The following is a 17,576-nucleotide window of genomic DNA, read 5'->3' on the forward strand; positions in this document are numbered from 1 at the left end:
TTTCACAGTGATAATAAACACGTATCAGATCCCCTGTGCTGACACAATGCACTGAACCCCAGTGAGTGCCAAGGAAGCTTTGCACACATGACTTCACCGACCCCCCACAAAAGCCTGTGAGTGGTGGTCAAGTTATGGTTATTATCCCCATATGGCAGGTGAGGAAGCTGAGGCTGAGCAGAGTGAAGCTACTTGCCCAAGGTCACCCATTCTGGGCTGTTCCTTATGCACTGTGACAGCCCCAGGGGCCGAGACTACATGTGGCTCTCCAAGTCTTCTTTATCACTTTCTACATTGGCTGATTTTTTTTTTTCTCCCTCATATGAAAAGCACGTACTACTTTTAGAATCCGTCTTAGTCTGGAAGCTCTGCTAAAACCTGTCCACCATGGGTGACCCTGGTGGTATTCGAAATTCTGGTGGCACTGCTTCCGGCATCATAGCAACACGCAAGCCACGACAGTATGGCAAACTGAGACCTCTTTAAAGTGTTAAAAAGCAAACATGTCACTTTAAGGACTTAGGTGAACTTGACCGAAGCCACAGTGTTTTCAATCGCCTCATAGGCGTGCAAAAGCTGGACAATGAATAAGGAAGGCCTAAGGAAGGCTTGGGGGGAAAGAAGAATTAATGCCTCTGAATTATGGTGTTGGCCAAGAATACTAAATACATCACGGACTGCCAGAAAAACAAATAAATCTGTCTTGGAAGAAGGACAGCGGAATGCTCCTCAGAAGCAAGGATGGGAAGACTTCACCTCATGTGCTTTGCACATATTATCTGGAGGGACCAGTCCCTGGGGAAGGACATCATTCTTGGTAAAGTAGGGGGTCAGCTAAAAAGCGGAAGACCCTCAACGAGATGGACTGACACAGTGACTGTAACAATGGACTCAAACATAACAACAATTGTGAGGATGGCGCAGGACTGGGCAGTAGATCGTTTTATTGTACACGGGGTTGCTATGAGTCGGGACTCAACAACACCTAATAACGACGACAACTTCTAGAATGGAGTTCCTGGGTGGTGCAAAGAGTTAAGTGATGAATTACTAGCCAAAATGTTGGCAGTTCAAACCCACGCAGGGGCACCTAGGAAGACAGGCCTGGAGATCTGCTTCCAGGTCACAGCCTTAAAAATCCTAGGAGGTAGTTCTATTCTGCACACATGGGGTTGCCATGAGTCAGAATCGACTCAATGACAACTAATAACTTTTAGGATGAGAAAAACAACAAAGTTCATTCCATTCAGGGGAAGGAAACAAAATGCTGGGCAAGGAGACGCTCAATCTGCTGGGGACTCTAACGTGGTCAGTCCTAACCAGGGGTAGAAGAACCAGCTTCTCTTGAGTTGCTTTCCTATGTTCACAAGCTTGGAAGCAGCACCATGCTGCACGTGACCCATGTGAATGCAACCCCTTCTATGCTCATTATGCATGCGTACATTTTACACGAAGCACATCTGGGAGTTGTACACTTGGAACCACTAGTCCACACTTTATAAATGGTTCAGGGATTTTCAGAATTTTCAAAGGCAATTTTGATATGTCAGATTTTTGCCTTAAGCACTGGCTTAAGAACCCCCAACTACAAGCTCTTCCGTATCATGGAAGGTACCTCTGTGTTTCCCCATCCTTGCTGCCAGCACGTGACCTGGCCCAGAAGGTCCTAATGAACACCTGTGGAAAGTGCTGTCACACAGGGCCTCAGATCATCTGGGATCGAAGGAGAACAGGTGAGGGCTAGACTCTGAGGCCAAGCAGAGGTGATCCAGTGGAAGCGATGGACTCTCCCCTGTGGGCAGTGCTCCTGACACCAACAACAGATTGGATGCCTACACCCTACGGAGCCCCTCAACATAGCTCCAGGCTGAGCCCGAGGCCCAGCCACACGTGTTCACGTTACAGAAGTTACTGAGAGTCTTTGCTAGTCCCCACTCTCTTCAGGGTGCTGGGAACAAGAATGAGCAAGACCCACATAGTCCCTACCCTCACGAGTTTACAATCTAAAAGGAGAGACTGAGACAGAGAGCAACAATCGCAACAAAAAACACATAACTGCAACTATGACCAGGCTGTCCAGGAGAGAGCTGCCCAAGTCTGCAAAGTTCTGGAAGGGCCTCCCTAGTGAAGACGGTGGATCGGGGTAGAGGAGTGGGAAGCAGCCATGAAGACCCTGAAAGTAAGGACTCAGGCACCTTGGAAGGTTCCAAAGGCGGAGGTGTGGCTGGAGGAGGAGACAGGGACTCTGGAAGGGAGGCGATGAAGCCATGCATACAGCCCAGAACTGCCCTGTCGGTGTTTGTCCCAGACCAGGGGCAGGCAGGGGAGCGTCCTCTGGCCATGGGCTCACCTTCACACGCTGCTTCTTGTGCTGCACACTGTCCAGCTCGTCGTCCTCGTCGCTGTCCTCGTCCTCACAGTTCTGCAGGAAGGGGATCTGCTCTAGCACCGAGCCACCCAAGCGCTCTTTGCCGTCTTTGCCTGCTGCATTCCTAACCGACAGGGGGACGAGGGGGTGTTAGTCCTGCTAGGTGACAAGGCCCAGAGGGGAAGGGGTTGAGGCCTGGTGGCTGGAGCCTGGACCCAGATCTTGAGCACCTAAGCCTAACCCTGACCCTAAAGCACCCCTAACTCTGTCATACCTGGAGCCCTGAGCCTAATCTCAGAGACATGCCTGCCCCAACCTGAACCCTCACCCAGACCACAGACGGGGCCCTGCTCCTCATTGAGCTCCCAAAGCAGGTTCCCAAGGACTAGCCCCAACCCTGACCGCCCATTTCCCCACACGTGCTGAGTCAGAAGGCAAGCTGGCTGAGAAAGTGCCACTGACGCAGCAGATCTGTTCCCAGGGCCTGGTCAAACCACAACTGCAGGTCAGCACGTGGCCGGAAACGCCCCCAGAAGGAAAGAGGAACTGGCTGCTCCAGACGCGCGTGCACCCACAGCAGCCTGGCCACAGAACGCAGTCTGCACTAGCCCCAGGAGCCCCTGGCACCTCCTGGTCATCAGCTTCCTGCCTCCCTGTGGATGACAAGTTAGCAAAGGAGGCATTCGCTGAGCCTGACCCCAAGGTAGAAAGCAGGAGGGATTCAAACTACAGGTAAATGCAAACAGCCCTCTTTCTGCCATGACTATAATGTTCTAAATACTTCTGTCAACTGCCCCATGGCAGTCAGCTGGGGAAGAACTAGAGACCGGCTGAGGAGGCAGACACCTGCCCTGCATGCCACACCGGCTACTTAGCAACTCCAACTGGATGTCAAACAGGCACCGCGTGTCCTAACGGACCTCTTGATGTTCCACTCCTCATGGGCCCGTTGTCAGTAAAAAGCTGCTCCCAGATGCTCAGACCAAACCCTGGAATCACCCTCAGCTTTTTCTCTCCCCTACATCCAATCCATTAAACAGTGTTGACTTGACCCTAGAAGTGTTATTGGGAGTCTAACCACTTCTTACCTTCTCCATTTCTAAAGCCTGTCACCTGGACTCATGTCATGGGCCCCTAACCTGTCTCCCTGCATCCCCCCAGGCCCTCCTCCAGGCTGGCCTTCTCAAATCAGACCAAGTTTTATCAGATTATGCCACACCTCAGCCCAAAACCATTGGCTTCCCACAACCTGCAGAAAAGAACCCAAACTCCTTACAACAGCTGGTGAGGTCCTATTTGATCTGACTCCTGAGATTTCAACTCTGCTCCCGTCACCCTGGCCTTTCTGCTCTTGCTCTGCCTGGGACATTCTTCCAGCTATCTGTGTGGCCCACCTTCCATGTCATCCACTTCTCCGCTCAAATGTCAACTCAACAGAGGTCCTCCCTGTCCACCCCATCCAGAATAGTACTATGCCTCTCATTGCTCTTTCTTTTTGCCTTTCTTTTCTTCATTGCATTTATCATCACCTAACGATATATTATTTATTTTGACGAATAACAAGTATTGGATGAAAGAATGAACAAATAAGGGCTCCTCGAGGGCGGTGCCCATGCCTGTTATGTTTCCCACTGTGTCCTTGGCGTGTCACCTAGGATCTGCCTTCAGTAGGTGCTCGATGTCTGCAGGGCAACATATCCAGGCCTGGGCCTTGTGAGAGGCTGGGCTAAAAATGAGGCTGGGGCACAATGGCTGAAGCCACAGGAAAGTGGACAGGGACAAAGAACAGAATCCTGGGCATCTAGCAATGACAGGACAGAGGCTTCCAGAATCAGTGAGCCCACAATGTACTCTGGGAGGAGAAGTGACCACCAGAGCGCCTGGGAACACCGGTTGATGTTTCTGACATTGGCCTTTGTCAGATGTGAGGGGCAGCGGGATGGAACAAACAAGCCGGAGGGCTTACCTCTTGATCTGCTCCTCGATCTGCCGCACCAGCAGTGACTCGCCCCCGCTAAGCACCCCAGGGCCTGGCGTGGCCCTTGGGCCCCCTTCGCTGGGCTCCATGGCCCCGTTGAGCTCCAGTGAGCGGCCCAGCAGGGAGCGCACACGCTTTGACCGCATGTCCAGGATGGTGTCCGTGTAGCCCACCTCTTCCAGGTACCTGCGGGGGCACAGCCAGCTCGGGTCAGACTTCCCCTGGGCTTCACTCTGCACTGCAGGGGGCTATACGCACTGAGAGAGCCTTTCAGGAGGGCAACTATTCTGGGGAGATACCAAAATTGTAAGCTAAGCACCCCCTGGACCCAGCAGTCTCGCTTGTGAGGCTCGTTGGGGGAGAACACTCTGCGTGCATGCCTGATGTGACTGTGCAAGGACGTTCACCCAGATGCCATCTGGGAGAGCTGAAAGGCAGGGACCAGCCTCAATGTCCACTGATGGGGGCTGTGTAAGCAATTACTGATGAGGACACTAGGCAGAAGACAAAGGAGGCAGTGCCAAGCGAGGGTGACCATGAGAAACAGCTGAACGAAAACTCTAAGTTATAGGTTCAGCATGATTCAAGTTGTTTAAAAAACAGACAGACGTGTATATAAATACACAGCACACACAGAGCCACGCATCTCCGTTATGCCCCTCCAACAGGCCTAGGAAGACACACGCTAAACTTAACAGCAGTGACCTCTAGAAAATGGGATTAGGGATTTAAAAGGAACTTTTACAATTTATAAGGAGCCCTGGTGGTGCAGCGGTTAAAGTGCTCAGCTGCCAACCAGAAGGTCAGTGGTTCCAATTCATCAGCCTCTCTGTGGGAGAAAGATGTGGCAGTCTGCTTCTGTGAAGATTTACAGGCTTAGAAACCCCGTGGGGCAGTTCCACTCTGCCCTGCAGGGCTGCTATGAGTCAGAGTAGACTCAACAGCGGTAGGGTTTGGTTTGCAATTTACTCTACTTACTTCTACCAAGGAGCATTTATTACTTCTACAATTAAGAAAATTTAAGACAGCTGGAACTGATCTAAAACTAAGAAAGAAAAAGAGCCAGTGTATGGGTACTGGTGCTTCAAAAAATTTGAAAAGGCCCTTGCTGGTCCTCAGAGACTCCTCCGCTGGGACCTTTTCTGAAGACCTGCCCCTCTGGGAGGCCGAACTGCTTCTCTCACATCACACTGCCCTGTCTGTATCTGCTTGTCTCCAGCGTGCCCCACGTGTGCCCGAGGCTCCCACCTCCCTGCCAGCAGAGTGGCAGGCAGGCATCACGGGTAAGGGCTTGGGCTCTGAGATTGGGCTGTCTAAGTTCAGATCTCGGACCCTCCCCTTACTGACTGTGTGACGTTAGGCAAACACTTCACTCTGCTGCAACTCAGTTTTTTCACCTGGAAAAATGAGGGTAAGACTGGTAGTTATACCTCACAGGACTTCTGTGAGGAATCAAGGTACAGAAAATGTGTAGCATGGTGCCAGGCACGTAATAGGTACTGAGTAAGTGTTCCCTGTTACTACTATCACTTTGTTGGTATTGGGTGCACACACTGTAAGCCAGCAAGTGCACTTGTAAATATTTAGCTTAAGGAAGTCAAGCATATGCATAAATCGATTCCTGGTGTTTCTCACATTGCTCCTAGTACCAAGACGTTAAACAAGCCCTCAGTGAAATTCCCCACAAGGGATTGGCTGTAGAAAGTCATAGCTATCCACATGACAGACTACTATAGTTATTAAAATATGACACATCCATTAAACTGTACATATGAAATAAAGGAGCCCCGGTGGTACAGTGGTTAAGCACTCAGCTGCTAACCGAAAGGCCAGTGGCTCAAACCACCAGCTGCTCTGCAGAAAAAGATGTGGCAGCCTGCTTCGGTAAAGATTATAGCCTTGTAAACCCTATGGGGCAGTTCTATTCTGTCCTATAGAGTTACTTAGAGTTGGATCAACTCAAGGCAAGGGGCTTGGTTTGGTTTTGGTATGTGCGAAGATTGTAGAAATGGCAAGTGTTTTGTTACCAAAATATTTCCTATATGACATATCTCATTTATATGGAAAGATGTTCATGATACTTAGCAAAAGCGGTGTCTTACAAAGTATTGTGAGGAGTAAATCCCTGTTTTTATAAAGCCTGCGCGTGCACACACATATATACAGCCATGGAAGACGCTGAGCGCATACGTGCCATAATATTTATGGGGACATGAAATTTCCTTGGGTGATGGAATTGAGTGATTTTTTTTCCCTCTGTGCTTCCCTGTATTTTTCAAGTTTCTTAAAACACATAAATCTCTTTAGTAACAAAAGCAAACTAACAAATACTTTAAAAATGCTACAGAAACTTAAGAACAACTTTCCAAGTGTAGGGTTCCCTGTCTTCCCTTCTCCCTCAGGCAGGAGCCCCCATCTCCCTCTCCTGAAGCAGGGCTCCACCCACAGGGTGACAGGCCATCCCAGCTGAGGCCAGCTAAGATCCTGATATGTCACTGTCCCAGATGGGGACAGGAAGGACTGTGGAGTCTTTGGGTCTATCTCTCAAGCCAAACATGCTGTCCCCCCTCTCCCCCCCGCCCCCACACTCACTGTCGGAGAAGCTGTCGCCCCTCCTTCCACACCAGCGGGCTGTTTTCCAGGGTGACCGATTCCACAGGGCCATTGGAGACTGATGGGGAAGAGAGAGGAGGCAGGCTGTCTTGGTCAGGGACCCACCACTTCCCCATCACCCCCTCCTCCTTCAACCCTCAAATCCAAACTGGTCACAGGGTCCTGCAGAGCCCACTTCCTCAGTGGTTTGAAACCTCCCTGCTCCCCTCCATTCTGAGTCTCCTTCCTCAAAGTGCTCCTCCATCTCTTGTCTCCTGACTGGTCCTTCTCCAAATCGTCCCCACCCCGCAGTCATGTTAAAACTCAGACCTCAGTACATGATTTTTCTACTCAAAAGGCTGGCCTGATTCTAGGAGAATGAGCAGACCTGGGTTTGAGTCCCGCTCTGCCGCTTCCCAGCAGAGCCTATGTGAGCCTGCCAACCTGTCTTAGCCTCCGTTTCCTCTACTGAGAAATAAGGTTAATAACAGCAGTAACTACCTCTTGGGATCACTGTGAGATTAAATTAGGTAATTCATTCTTTTATTCATCAAACCTTTATCCAGCAGCTACAATGTGTCTGGCTGGGTGCCAGGGCTACATCAGTAAACAAACACCCCTGTCCTTGTGGCACTTATGGCCTAGCACCAGGAGTCTCACAATAAACAACAACAATCGCTATTAGCCTAGCATTTAAGGCCTTTAGAGTTTGTCTAAGCCAGATGTCCACCACTACTCTGCCCACCCTGCTACCTCCACCATTTGTTCCAGTCACACTGGACAGCACCATGCCCCCTAACCTGCCGTTCTCACGTCTCCACGTGTCTGTCCTCACTCTTCCCTGGAACACCACCCCCAACTCCTCTGCTGCTGCACTGATTGCTCTTTCAAGGAGCCGAGGCTCTAAGGGAGCCTACAGCAGGGCCTGTGTCCATCTTGCTGAGTTCCTGATTTCTGACACAAAGCCGGCACCCAACAAATATCGTTTTGATGAATGACTGGATGCATAACTGAAAACCCCAGTTCAAATGCTGCCTCTTCCGTGACATCCTCCCCAGTGCCCTGTAAACAGGCTATCTCACATTGCCCCCACAGGGTGCAGGGATCCGCCTGCTTTTGTCTGTCTCAACTTCTACAGGGGGACAGCAGACAGGCCTGGCCTGCTTCCCCACGATCCAACCCCTGGGGGCCCAGCACAGCACAGCACTCGGCACAAAGTAATCCAGCCCAAGGGATGGATATTGGGAATGAGATTCCTCCCCAGCCCCCATGGCCAATGCTGCTTTCTACAGGGGCAAGGGAAGAGGCGAGTGCCCCGCCACCCTTACACTTCCCCATGGCATGCAGCTTTTGGGGAGGCAGTGGGCAAGGTGGGGGCAATCAGAGAGTGGTACCTTGTTCTGACAGATCTGGTCTCTTCTCCCCCTGGTTCAGGTCTGTCCCGAACTTGAGTTTATGATATTTGGCCCTAAAAGAGCAAATGATTAACAAATGAGAGACACGGAAGAGTATACTCACTTCAGGAATCCCAAAACTCACCTCAGATTCCCAAATCCCTGGGCCTCTGCCTAACCCATCCTCCTGCCTCCAAGGCTGAACTCCCCCTACTCCTTTCCTATCCTGCTTCCTCCCCCACCTGGCTAGGAAGCAACCCTGATGGGGGAGGCAAGATAGAGCCTTAACACTGTGGTTAAGAACCCGCTCTTTGGAGTCAGGCAGGCTGGCTTTCTAGCCCAGCTCTATGAATCCTTGAGGAAGCATTCACTCTCTTGAAGCCTCAGTTCCTTATGGGAAACAGGGCTGACACCAATCTCATTAAGCTACTGGAAGGGCTAAGTGAGATAATGAATAGAAAGCGTTTGGCAGTGTGTGGCACACTGAGCCACCATTAGTACTGGTATTGTTATTGGTGTCTATTCTGAACCCTACCAACTCCGATGCCCAGGGCACTAGGTTTCATTTCGTCCCGCTCCCCTAGCAGCCATACAGGCCTGGGATGATGGGGAGAACACTTGGCCCCAAACCTCCCTCAGTCTAGAAGAATAAGGCGCAGAGGACAGTGCAGTCTGACGGCCTCCTGACCCTCGTGTATGGGCCTGACTCCTCAGAAGACAGGGCCAGGCCAGGGGGCTCACCTTTCCTGCTTCAGTGCATATTCCAGCATCTTGATCCGCCGCACCAGGTCTGTCTTTAGATTCTCTTGCCCTTTTCTTTCTCCCTGGAGGAACGCCACCTGAGCCTGCAGGGAAGAAAGGAGGAGAGTGGAGGAAGAGAGAATGGAACAGGAGGCCGCAGGGCTCAGGCTCTCCCTCAGGCACAGCCAGCTGCAGCCCCCACAAGGCTGTGTGGCAGCCACTTCCTCATGCCAGGAGTCAGTGGAGCAGTGAGACGGATGCTGACTCTGTTTCTAGGGCCCATGCCATGTCACCCACGGTAAAAGGCCTGGAGAGGAATCCTTAAGCCTGAACTAAAAGCGACTGCTGGCTTTTGGGGAGAAGGCAGGTTGAGGGATGAAGGTGGTGGAGGCAGGGATTAACAGCCTGAACTCCCCCTCCTCACTCCCACTCTCACCCCAAGGCAAGTGCTATCCCCAAGGTTGCTGGTGGAGGTGGTGTCCCACTATTCCTACCACAGCATCTGTCTCTGGGAAGCGTAGGAAGTTACTTCTGGAGCTCAGGGACAAGAGTGGGTGGCTCGGCTCAGCTCCTGCTCCAATGCAAAAGCTTCGTGCGAGCACCATCCCGCTGAAGTCTGCCCAGGGAGTGAGAGAGACGTGCCACAGACAGGACCCAGGGCTCCTGTCGACCATGTCACACCATCTGGTGGCTTGGGCTATCTCAGTCTGTCCTGGTCTGACAACAGGTTGTTTGGAGAAATTGGGCCAACGATCTTCTAGGCAGGACCCTGGCCCCTGACCATAACCAGATGGCCCTTCTGCCAAAGTCCTTGGCATCCAGCTTATTCCTGGCTTCTCCCCAAGGGCTCCGTCTCCCAGCCCAGGGGCCCAGCTCAGCCACTTCCTGGCTGCATGATCTCAGGCCTCCGTGTCCCCCTCTTGGAAATGAGGCTCACGAAACACCTAGCCCTTAGGCTTGTTATAAGGGTTTCAGGTGTTAAGTTCCTCTCGGTCCAAGGCTTGGCACAGAATAAAGGCTAATAATGCTAGCTCCTACCTCTCTTATTATTTATATTCTCCCCGTCCATTCTTCTACAACTTCAAAACAGGCCTGGTTCTGTAGGGGAGCTAGGATCTCTCTGAGACTTGAGACCATTTAAGCAGGGAGACCTGTGGGTTACGGGCCTCCTGCCCCCTTGGGCAGCTCCATCTTCCTAGGGCCAAGCTCCACATGCCTGCTGAAGAACTTCATCAGCTCTCCCGGAAGCCTCCAATCTGGCCCCAGACATCTTTTCCAGCCCCTGTTCCTTCTCAAATGAGCCCAGGTAGCACAGTGGTTAAGAGCTCAGCTGCTAACTGAAAGGTTGGCGGTTCAAACCCACCAGTGGCTCCAAGGTAGAAGGATGTGGCACTCTGCTTTCGTAAAGATTACCACCTTGAAAACCCCATGGGGCAATTTTACTACACCTATAGAAAAAAAATTTTTTTTTTTTATAGGGTGGCTGTAAGTTGGAATCAACTCAACAACAAAGGGTTTGGTTTAGTTTTGGCTCCTTCTCAAAGTCTAGCTCCGGACATCTCCTCTAGGCAGCCTTCTCAGATGCATGCCCACACTGCTCTCCCTCTCCTCAGGGCTCACAGGGCCCGGACCCATCCACACCCCCTCTCCCTGGAGCACAGCACGGCCTGTGCCCACAGCGCTACTGCCATGCCTGCGAAACCAGGTCTGTCTCTCAAGGTTAGCAGAGAACTGAACACAGACTGAGTAACTTCGCAGTGGCCGGGGCCTGGGGAAACTGGCACACACATACCCATACATTATTGAAGGGCTCATAAACTGACGCCACCTTTCCTGAGGGCGATCTGGCAAGATCTATAAAAATGTTAAGTGTACATTCCTTTTGTCCCAGCAGTTCCACCTGTAGGAATTTTATTCTCCGGGCATGCCTGCAATGCTACGCCTACCTGTATGTACCTGTATGTACTGTATGCACCATTGTTTGTAATGGCAAGAAAACTAGAAGCAACTAAATATCCCTTACCCATTGCCGTTGGGTCGATTCTGCCCATAGGGTTTCCAAGGCTGTACTCTTTATGGGAACAGATCACTAAGCCTTTCTCCCACGGAATAGCTGGTGGGTTCGAACCACCGACCGTTCTGCTGGGTTAGTAGCCAAGTGCTTAACCACTGCACCACCTGGGCTCCTAAAATGCCCCATTAAGGGACTGGTTAACTAGAGAGCTGGCTAAACCATTTTTTCTCCTTATAGAATGGAAAACTAGACAGTCGTTTTAAAAAATACCACATACACATATAAAACTTACATTGTATTCGAGTTACAACCTACACTTATGATCGTCTTTTTTTTTTACACATCTTGTCCTTAGTAATACGTACTACACACGATGTTGCAGCCATAATTTACTGATTTTATCATTCTCATGTCAACCCCCAAAGACAAATAAAGACCAGATTTATAAGCAAACAAAGGCAATAATAATGAACAAAAAAAATGAGGTGTAAGAGCCGACTTACGGCAGAGTCATGGGAAGAGAACCCCTTCGTAAGTTGGGGACTACCTGCATGCCCAAACAGAAAGACTGCCAAAGTATATTCTCAAGTGGCAAAAAGCAAAGTTCAGAGTAGTATGAATAGCATGTTTCCTTGTGAATAAATAAAAAGAGATACACGTGCATTAAAGCATGACAAAAGCATCATCCATTCATTTATTTATTCACAAATATTTACTAATCCCCCACACCACGTATACTGAGGACACGGCTTCGAATGGGATGGACTTACACATTGGGACAAACAATACACAATTACATGTTGTCAGGTGTGCTATGTAAAAGAAACTTCACCTGTCACTGAGATAATGGGATTTCTTTTCCTCTTAACACTTTTTCATTTTATACTTTAAACCAAAAAACCAAGCCTGTTGCCACTGAGTTGATTCCAACTTATAGCAACCCAATAGGGCAGAGCAGAACTGCCCCATAGGGTTTCCAAGACTGTGATATGGGAGCAGATCGCCAGGTCTTTTCTCCCATGGAGCAGCTGGTGGGCTTGAACCACTAACCTTTGGGTTAGCAGCTGAGTGCTTAACCACTGCATCAGGGCTGCTCCTAAAATCAATATTTACGAGCATAAATATCTAAGAACAGAGAGGTGGACTCACATATGGTCAACATCTCTGAAGTCTGAATTTTTGTCCTTTGTGTCTTGGTCACCCAAATCTACTCTGCTTATGAGTCATTTATGTGGTGGGGAGGGGGTGGAGAAGAAAAGGAAGATCACCAAGCACAAGCCCCAGGTGATCTCCTCACCGTCCTCCCTGCCCTTCTGGGACTCCATGAGCGATCCTTCTACTTCCCAGCCCTGGTACCGCCTGTGAGAGCCGACATTTGTTCAATGCTCAACACTACATAGCGACTGTCTTAGTGATCCAGTGCTGCTATAAAAAATACGACAAGTGGGTGGCTGTCACAAACAGAAATTTATTTTCTCACAGTTTAGGAGGCTAGAAGTCCAAATTCAGGATGCCAGCTCCAGGGGAAGGCTCCTGTCTGTTCTGGGGAAAGGTCCTTGTTTCTTGGAGATCTTCATGTGGTGTGGCGTCTATCTTCCCCCATCCCTGCTTGCTTGTTCAATTTCTTTCATACCTCAAAAGAGACTGACTTAAGACATATTCTACACTAATACTGTCTCATTAACATAACAAAGAAAACCCACTCCCTATAACCACAGGTATGGAGATTAGGATTTACAATACATATTTTTGGGGGATACAATTCAATTCATAACAGACTGCTAGCACATGTCAGGTACTTTGGGAGGCACTGGCAGAATAATGGAGGAGATACATGGTTCTTACCACCACAGTGTAAAAGACAGGCATGAGCAGTGACAACTAGTATATCCTAGGAAGACATAAGACATAGTTGTCACAATCAAAAGCTAGAATCCATGCTCTAGGAAGTCATTGGTTATAGACATGAGACCTTGAATCAAGAATTTAGTAGTAAAGTATATGACGCATACAATGTGATGAGGCCACAGTGAGGTAGCGAAGAATGCTATGGGAGGAGGGACACCCACCCACTTCTGGAGTTAAGGAAGTGACAGTTCAGCTGAGAACTGAGGCTGGGTAGGAGTTAGCCAGGGGAAGTAAAGTGTGCCTGGCAAGCCAAAAAACCAAAAAACCGAACTCTTGCTGTCGAGTCCATTCCCCCTCATAGTGACTCTAAAGGACAGAGTAGAACTGCCCCATAGGGTTTCCAAGGAGCGCCTCATGGATTCCAACTGCTGACCTTTTGGTTAGGAGCCAAACTCTTAACCATTACACCACCAGGATTTCCTGGCAAGCTAAAGGAACCCTCAATAGTCCAGCCACACTGATCAGAGTTAGTGAGGAAAATGAGTGATGTGCACAGGTCCATCAAAGGACCACAGCATCAGTTAAATGAGTTGGAAGTGTATCCTGAGAGCACAGGGAAGCCATGGAAGGGCTTTAGGTACAGAAATGTAACTGGGTTTGCATGTTACAAAGGCAATTCAAGCTATAACATGGAGAACTGATGGCTGGGGGGTCAATTAAAGACAGAGAGATTGGTCACAGAAATTCCAGGGAGAAATGAGAGCAGCCAGGACTAGGATGGAGGATAGAGGCAGTGAGGTGAGTGGATCTGCCATAATAAGGAGGTGGCATTGATAAGAACCAGTGACCAGTTGTCTGTGGGGGAAGAAAGTGGAGTGGAGAATCACACCCAGCCCTCACGCTCTGTCAGCCTCCCCTGTCATCTCCCCGCTGCCAGATCAAGTCCTTACCTCCCTTCTGCTAATTATGACACGAGGATCTGGCTCTGGCCATTCTGCTCCTGTGCCCCTTCCCCAGCTCCTCTGACAAGAGCGGAGGAAAAAGAACCAGAAAGATGTGGCTGAAGTGTCTCATGCTAGTGGGATCCCACCCAAAGGGGAAGTGTTGGTGGCCAGTCTCCCAGACCTGGATAATCCGGGAAAGCCCCCGCAGGGGCTGGCAGGTAAGGCAGGGATCTAGAAGTACTCTAACGCACCCTATCTGCCCACAGCACTCCTTCTGGCCAGACTGGCAGGACACACACACGCCCCCAGAGCCATCCTGACACATCCTGCCACCTCTCCTCCGGCTGTTCCTTCGCTTCAGCCAGGCAGCACCTAGAGAACTTCCTGAGGAACCTCAGCATCTCAGCCCCTGGGGAGTGAGGCCTCTCTCTACCTCTGCCCCAGCCCCCTGCTGCCAACGTTTCTGCCCAGCCCTGTAGCTCCTACACGCCTCCGTCCCAAGCTACAGGGGCTCCTGGTGACGATGAATTCCCACTGGGTCCCGCAGAGCTCCCATGAGGCTGGGAGCGGGCAGGGGGATGGCTCCACCTTCTCTGCTGGCACCACAGTTGCTCGTCGCATCTCTGTCTCTGCTCCTGCAGGAAATGCCCCAAAAGGTTCCTCCTGTCCTCAAAAATCTTCCCATCCCAGAAATGCCACATAATCGAGAACACAACTGTGCACAAACTTGTATTGTTCTCCTGAGCAAACCAGCTTCCTCAGTTAGCCTGGAAGTTTCTAAAGGGCAGAAACCACATGGTCTACTTCTCGGAATCCCCCCTTCTAGCAAATTCCTGCTTATTACCAGACCACATCCACAACACCTCTCTGCTCCAAACTTCAGGTGCCTCCTGGCAGGACCTCACGAGACGCTGCCTCTTCTGTCGTTCCACACACTTACTGCGCCCTGGCTGCACAGCAGGCCCTGTGCCGGGAGCAGCTATGTTCAGCTTCAGTCTGAATCAGAAAAACTCAACACAGTCCAGGCCCTAAAGGCTCTCATGGCAGGCCCACCTTATGTAGGTGATAAATGCTCTAGTAAAGAGGTGTAAGAAGTCGTGCTGCTGACAGTGAAAACTGGAGGGGCAAACTTGGCAGAGCCAATTCACACTTTATCAGCATATCTATTCTACTCTTCCTCCCATCTAGGCTACTTTATATTCACACAGGACACAAGGACAATCACGGCAGCCATTTCTGAGAGGGAAAAATCAGAAACGACCTAAAAACCCACCAACAGGGGTCAAATTAAATAAGCGGTGGGACAAACATACAACAGGACACTATGTAGTTATCAAAAATAATGAAGAAGAGCTGTGTGAGGATAGGAAAGGAACATGACACATCATTAAATGAGGAAAGTCACAAAGTGATACAGATAGTATTATCTCATATATTAAATACACACATACAACTGAACTACTTTTATAGAAATAACCGTTGAGAAGTGCTGGAGAGAAGAGTAAGGAAGGGGTGAAGGAAGGAGCAAGGGGGGCTTTCCCTTTTTAATCATATGTACACTTGTGAGATGTTTGAATTTTTACTAGTGTGTAACAGAACAAAAGGAATCCATGGGTGGTGCAAATGGTTACCACGCTCAGCTGCTAACCAAAAGGCTGTAGTCCACTCAGAGGCGCCTCAGAAGAAAGGCCTGGTGATCTACTTCTGAAAAATCAGCCACTGAAAACCCTATGGAGCACGGTTCTACTGACACACATGGGGTTGCCACGAGCTGGACTCCACAGCAACTGGGTAACAGAACAAAAGAAAAGTACAAAGTAAGTGATGGGGTCAGCCTTCCTGGGTGCCACCCACCTGTTCTCTTAAACTTCAAGAGTCACCACGTGAGGGAGTACACATACGTTTTTATACTCGTTAGTCTCAAAGATGAGAAGGTGGTATGGTGGGTGCTGCCGGGTACACAGGCGTGTGGCCCAAGAGACCAGGATTCAGTACAAGCTCTACTTTGACTGTTTGGGTGACTCTGGGAGGCCACTGAGCTTCCCTAGGGCAGTCTTCTCATCTGTACTCGGTGGCAGAGAGGTACGGAACATGGGTTGAAAGTCCAAAGGCCAGCTCTGCCGCTTACGGGCTGTGATCCTAGATAAATTATTTACCCTCTTCAAGTCTGTTTCCTCTTCTGATTTTTTTTATGGGGGGAGGGGCTAAATATCACTCACTCTCCCAGACTATTGCAAGGATTAAATGATAGCGTGTATTTAAAGTACTTAATACACTGCCTAGCACATTATAAATGCTCAATAATTGGCAGCTGCTATCATTATCGAAGGAGCCCTGGTGGCACAGTGGTTAAGCACTCAGTATGAACCCACCAGCCACTCTGCAGGAGAAAGATGCAGCTGTCTGCTTCCGGAAAGATTACAGCCTTGGAAACCCCATGGGGCAAGTTCTACTCTGTCCTACAGGGTTGCTATGAGTCGGAATCAACTCTCCAGCAATGGGTTTGATTTTTTTGGTTTTATCATTATGAGGGTAATGACGATGGCCCTGCCTACCTCATGGGGTGTTGAGAGGATCCAATGGCATGTAAACTGGGAAAGAGCTTGAAGAGTACAGAAATGAACACAGAAGTGAGGGGCACTTACATAAGGATTCCTCCCCCAGCCCAGCCCCGAACCTCCGCTACCACACAGCTAAGATCCCCAGTGGGGTCGGAGAACTGTGGGATGTATTCAGATACCTTGAATTTGGAGGAGAGAGGCCTCTATTCACACTATAGATAAAATTTTTGTTATTTATTTATTTAAGTCTCCACCTCAGGTGGGGTCGGAGAACTGTGGGATGTATTCAGATACCTTGAATTTGGAGGAGAGAGGCCTCTATTCACACTATAGATAAAATTTTTGTTATTTATTTATTTAAGTCTCCACCTCAGGTACATAGGAAACAGCAAATCAGCTGAGGAAAGACGGGCTGCTAGAAGCAGGTACTGACAACCTCTACCAATAATACCCCAGGCCAGGAACCCTCAGACACCTCATGCTGTCCCTGGACCCCTTCAGATTCTCACATCTCTGATCCCCAGGATCCACTAAAAAAAAATAAGCACTGTGCAAAGGGACCCATGCTCCTCAAGGTCACAAAACCCAGCCCAACTCCCCGGCTGCTTCCACCCATCATCCCAGGGCACATCCCTCTTCCAAACTACTCCACAAACACATTTCCCCCAGGGTCCTTCTGAGATGCCTCCTCCCCAGATGCCTCCTCACTGCCCCCATCCCAGGTCTCCCCCTTTCTACAGTATGACACCCCACCTCTCCAGCTTAAGGTTCTCTATCTAACATCCTCCGCACGTCTCCCGTCTCACGGCCAGCCCCCTACTCCTCCACATCCCCAAACTGGAGTTTCCTTCTCAAGCTCTTCCACACAGGCTCCTAGGGGACATCCTCTGCCCTGTCCAAATCTCCATGCAAAGGATCCCTTCCCCAAACTGTGACCATACATGCCACAACTCGCCAAAGTTTTCTCCCTACAGGGGAGGGTACACACCTCCATCCTGGACCCCTCGGATCCGCCTCTAACTCCAGTCCTCACACAGACATCTTTTAGTGCTCCCGTCCAAACGCTCCCAAACATGCCCCATCCCAGGCTTCTGACACCCTCTCTATCATCCCGGTTCCCCGCTCGGACTCGTCCG

General features: G+C 50.0%; 1 protein-coding gene across 5 annotated transcripts in view; it reads right to left on the bottom strand.

The window, feature by feature from the left end:
* STRN4 (striatin 4) overlaps positions 1 to 17,576 on the bottom strand; it is a 30,431-nt gene that overhangs the window by 11,939 nt on the left and 916 nt on the right. For 3 of the 5 annotated variants that reach the window (XM_064293869.1, XM_064293872.1, XM_064293868.1), the window contains exons 2-7: positions 9,568 to 15,666; positions 9,074 to 9,177; positions 8,333 to 8,406; positions 6,939 to 7,017; positions 4,335 to 4,532; positions 2,351 to 2,492 (exon numbers count right to left, since the gene is read on the bottom strand). In XM_064293869.1, coding sequence (XP_064149939.1) covers positions 2,351 to 2,492; positions 4,335 to 4,532; positions 6,939 to 7,017; positions 8,333 to 8,406; positions 9,074 to 9,177; positions 9,568 to 9,891 — 921 coding nt within the window. In that variant the 5' untranslated portion in view covers positions 9,892 to 15,666. The remainder of the gene's footprint in view (positions 1 to 2,350; positions 2,493 to 4,334; positions 4,533 to 6,938; positions 7,018 to 8,332; positions 8,407 to 9,073; positions 9,178 to 9,567; positions 15,667 to 17,576) is intronic. The other 2 variants (XM_064293871.1, XM_064293870.1) reach the window with 1 other exon arrangement.

The sequence above is a fragment of the Loxodonta africana genome, chromosome 11 (assembly GCF_030014295.1).
Source record: "Loxodonta africana isolate mLoxAfr1 chromosome 11, mLoxAfr1.hap2, whole genome shotgun sequence".
Lineage (NCBI taxonomy): Eukaryota > Metazoa > Chordata > Mammalia > Proboscidea > Elephantidae > Loxodonta > Loxodonta africana.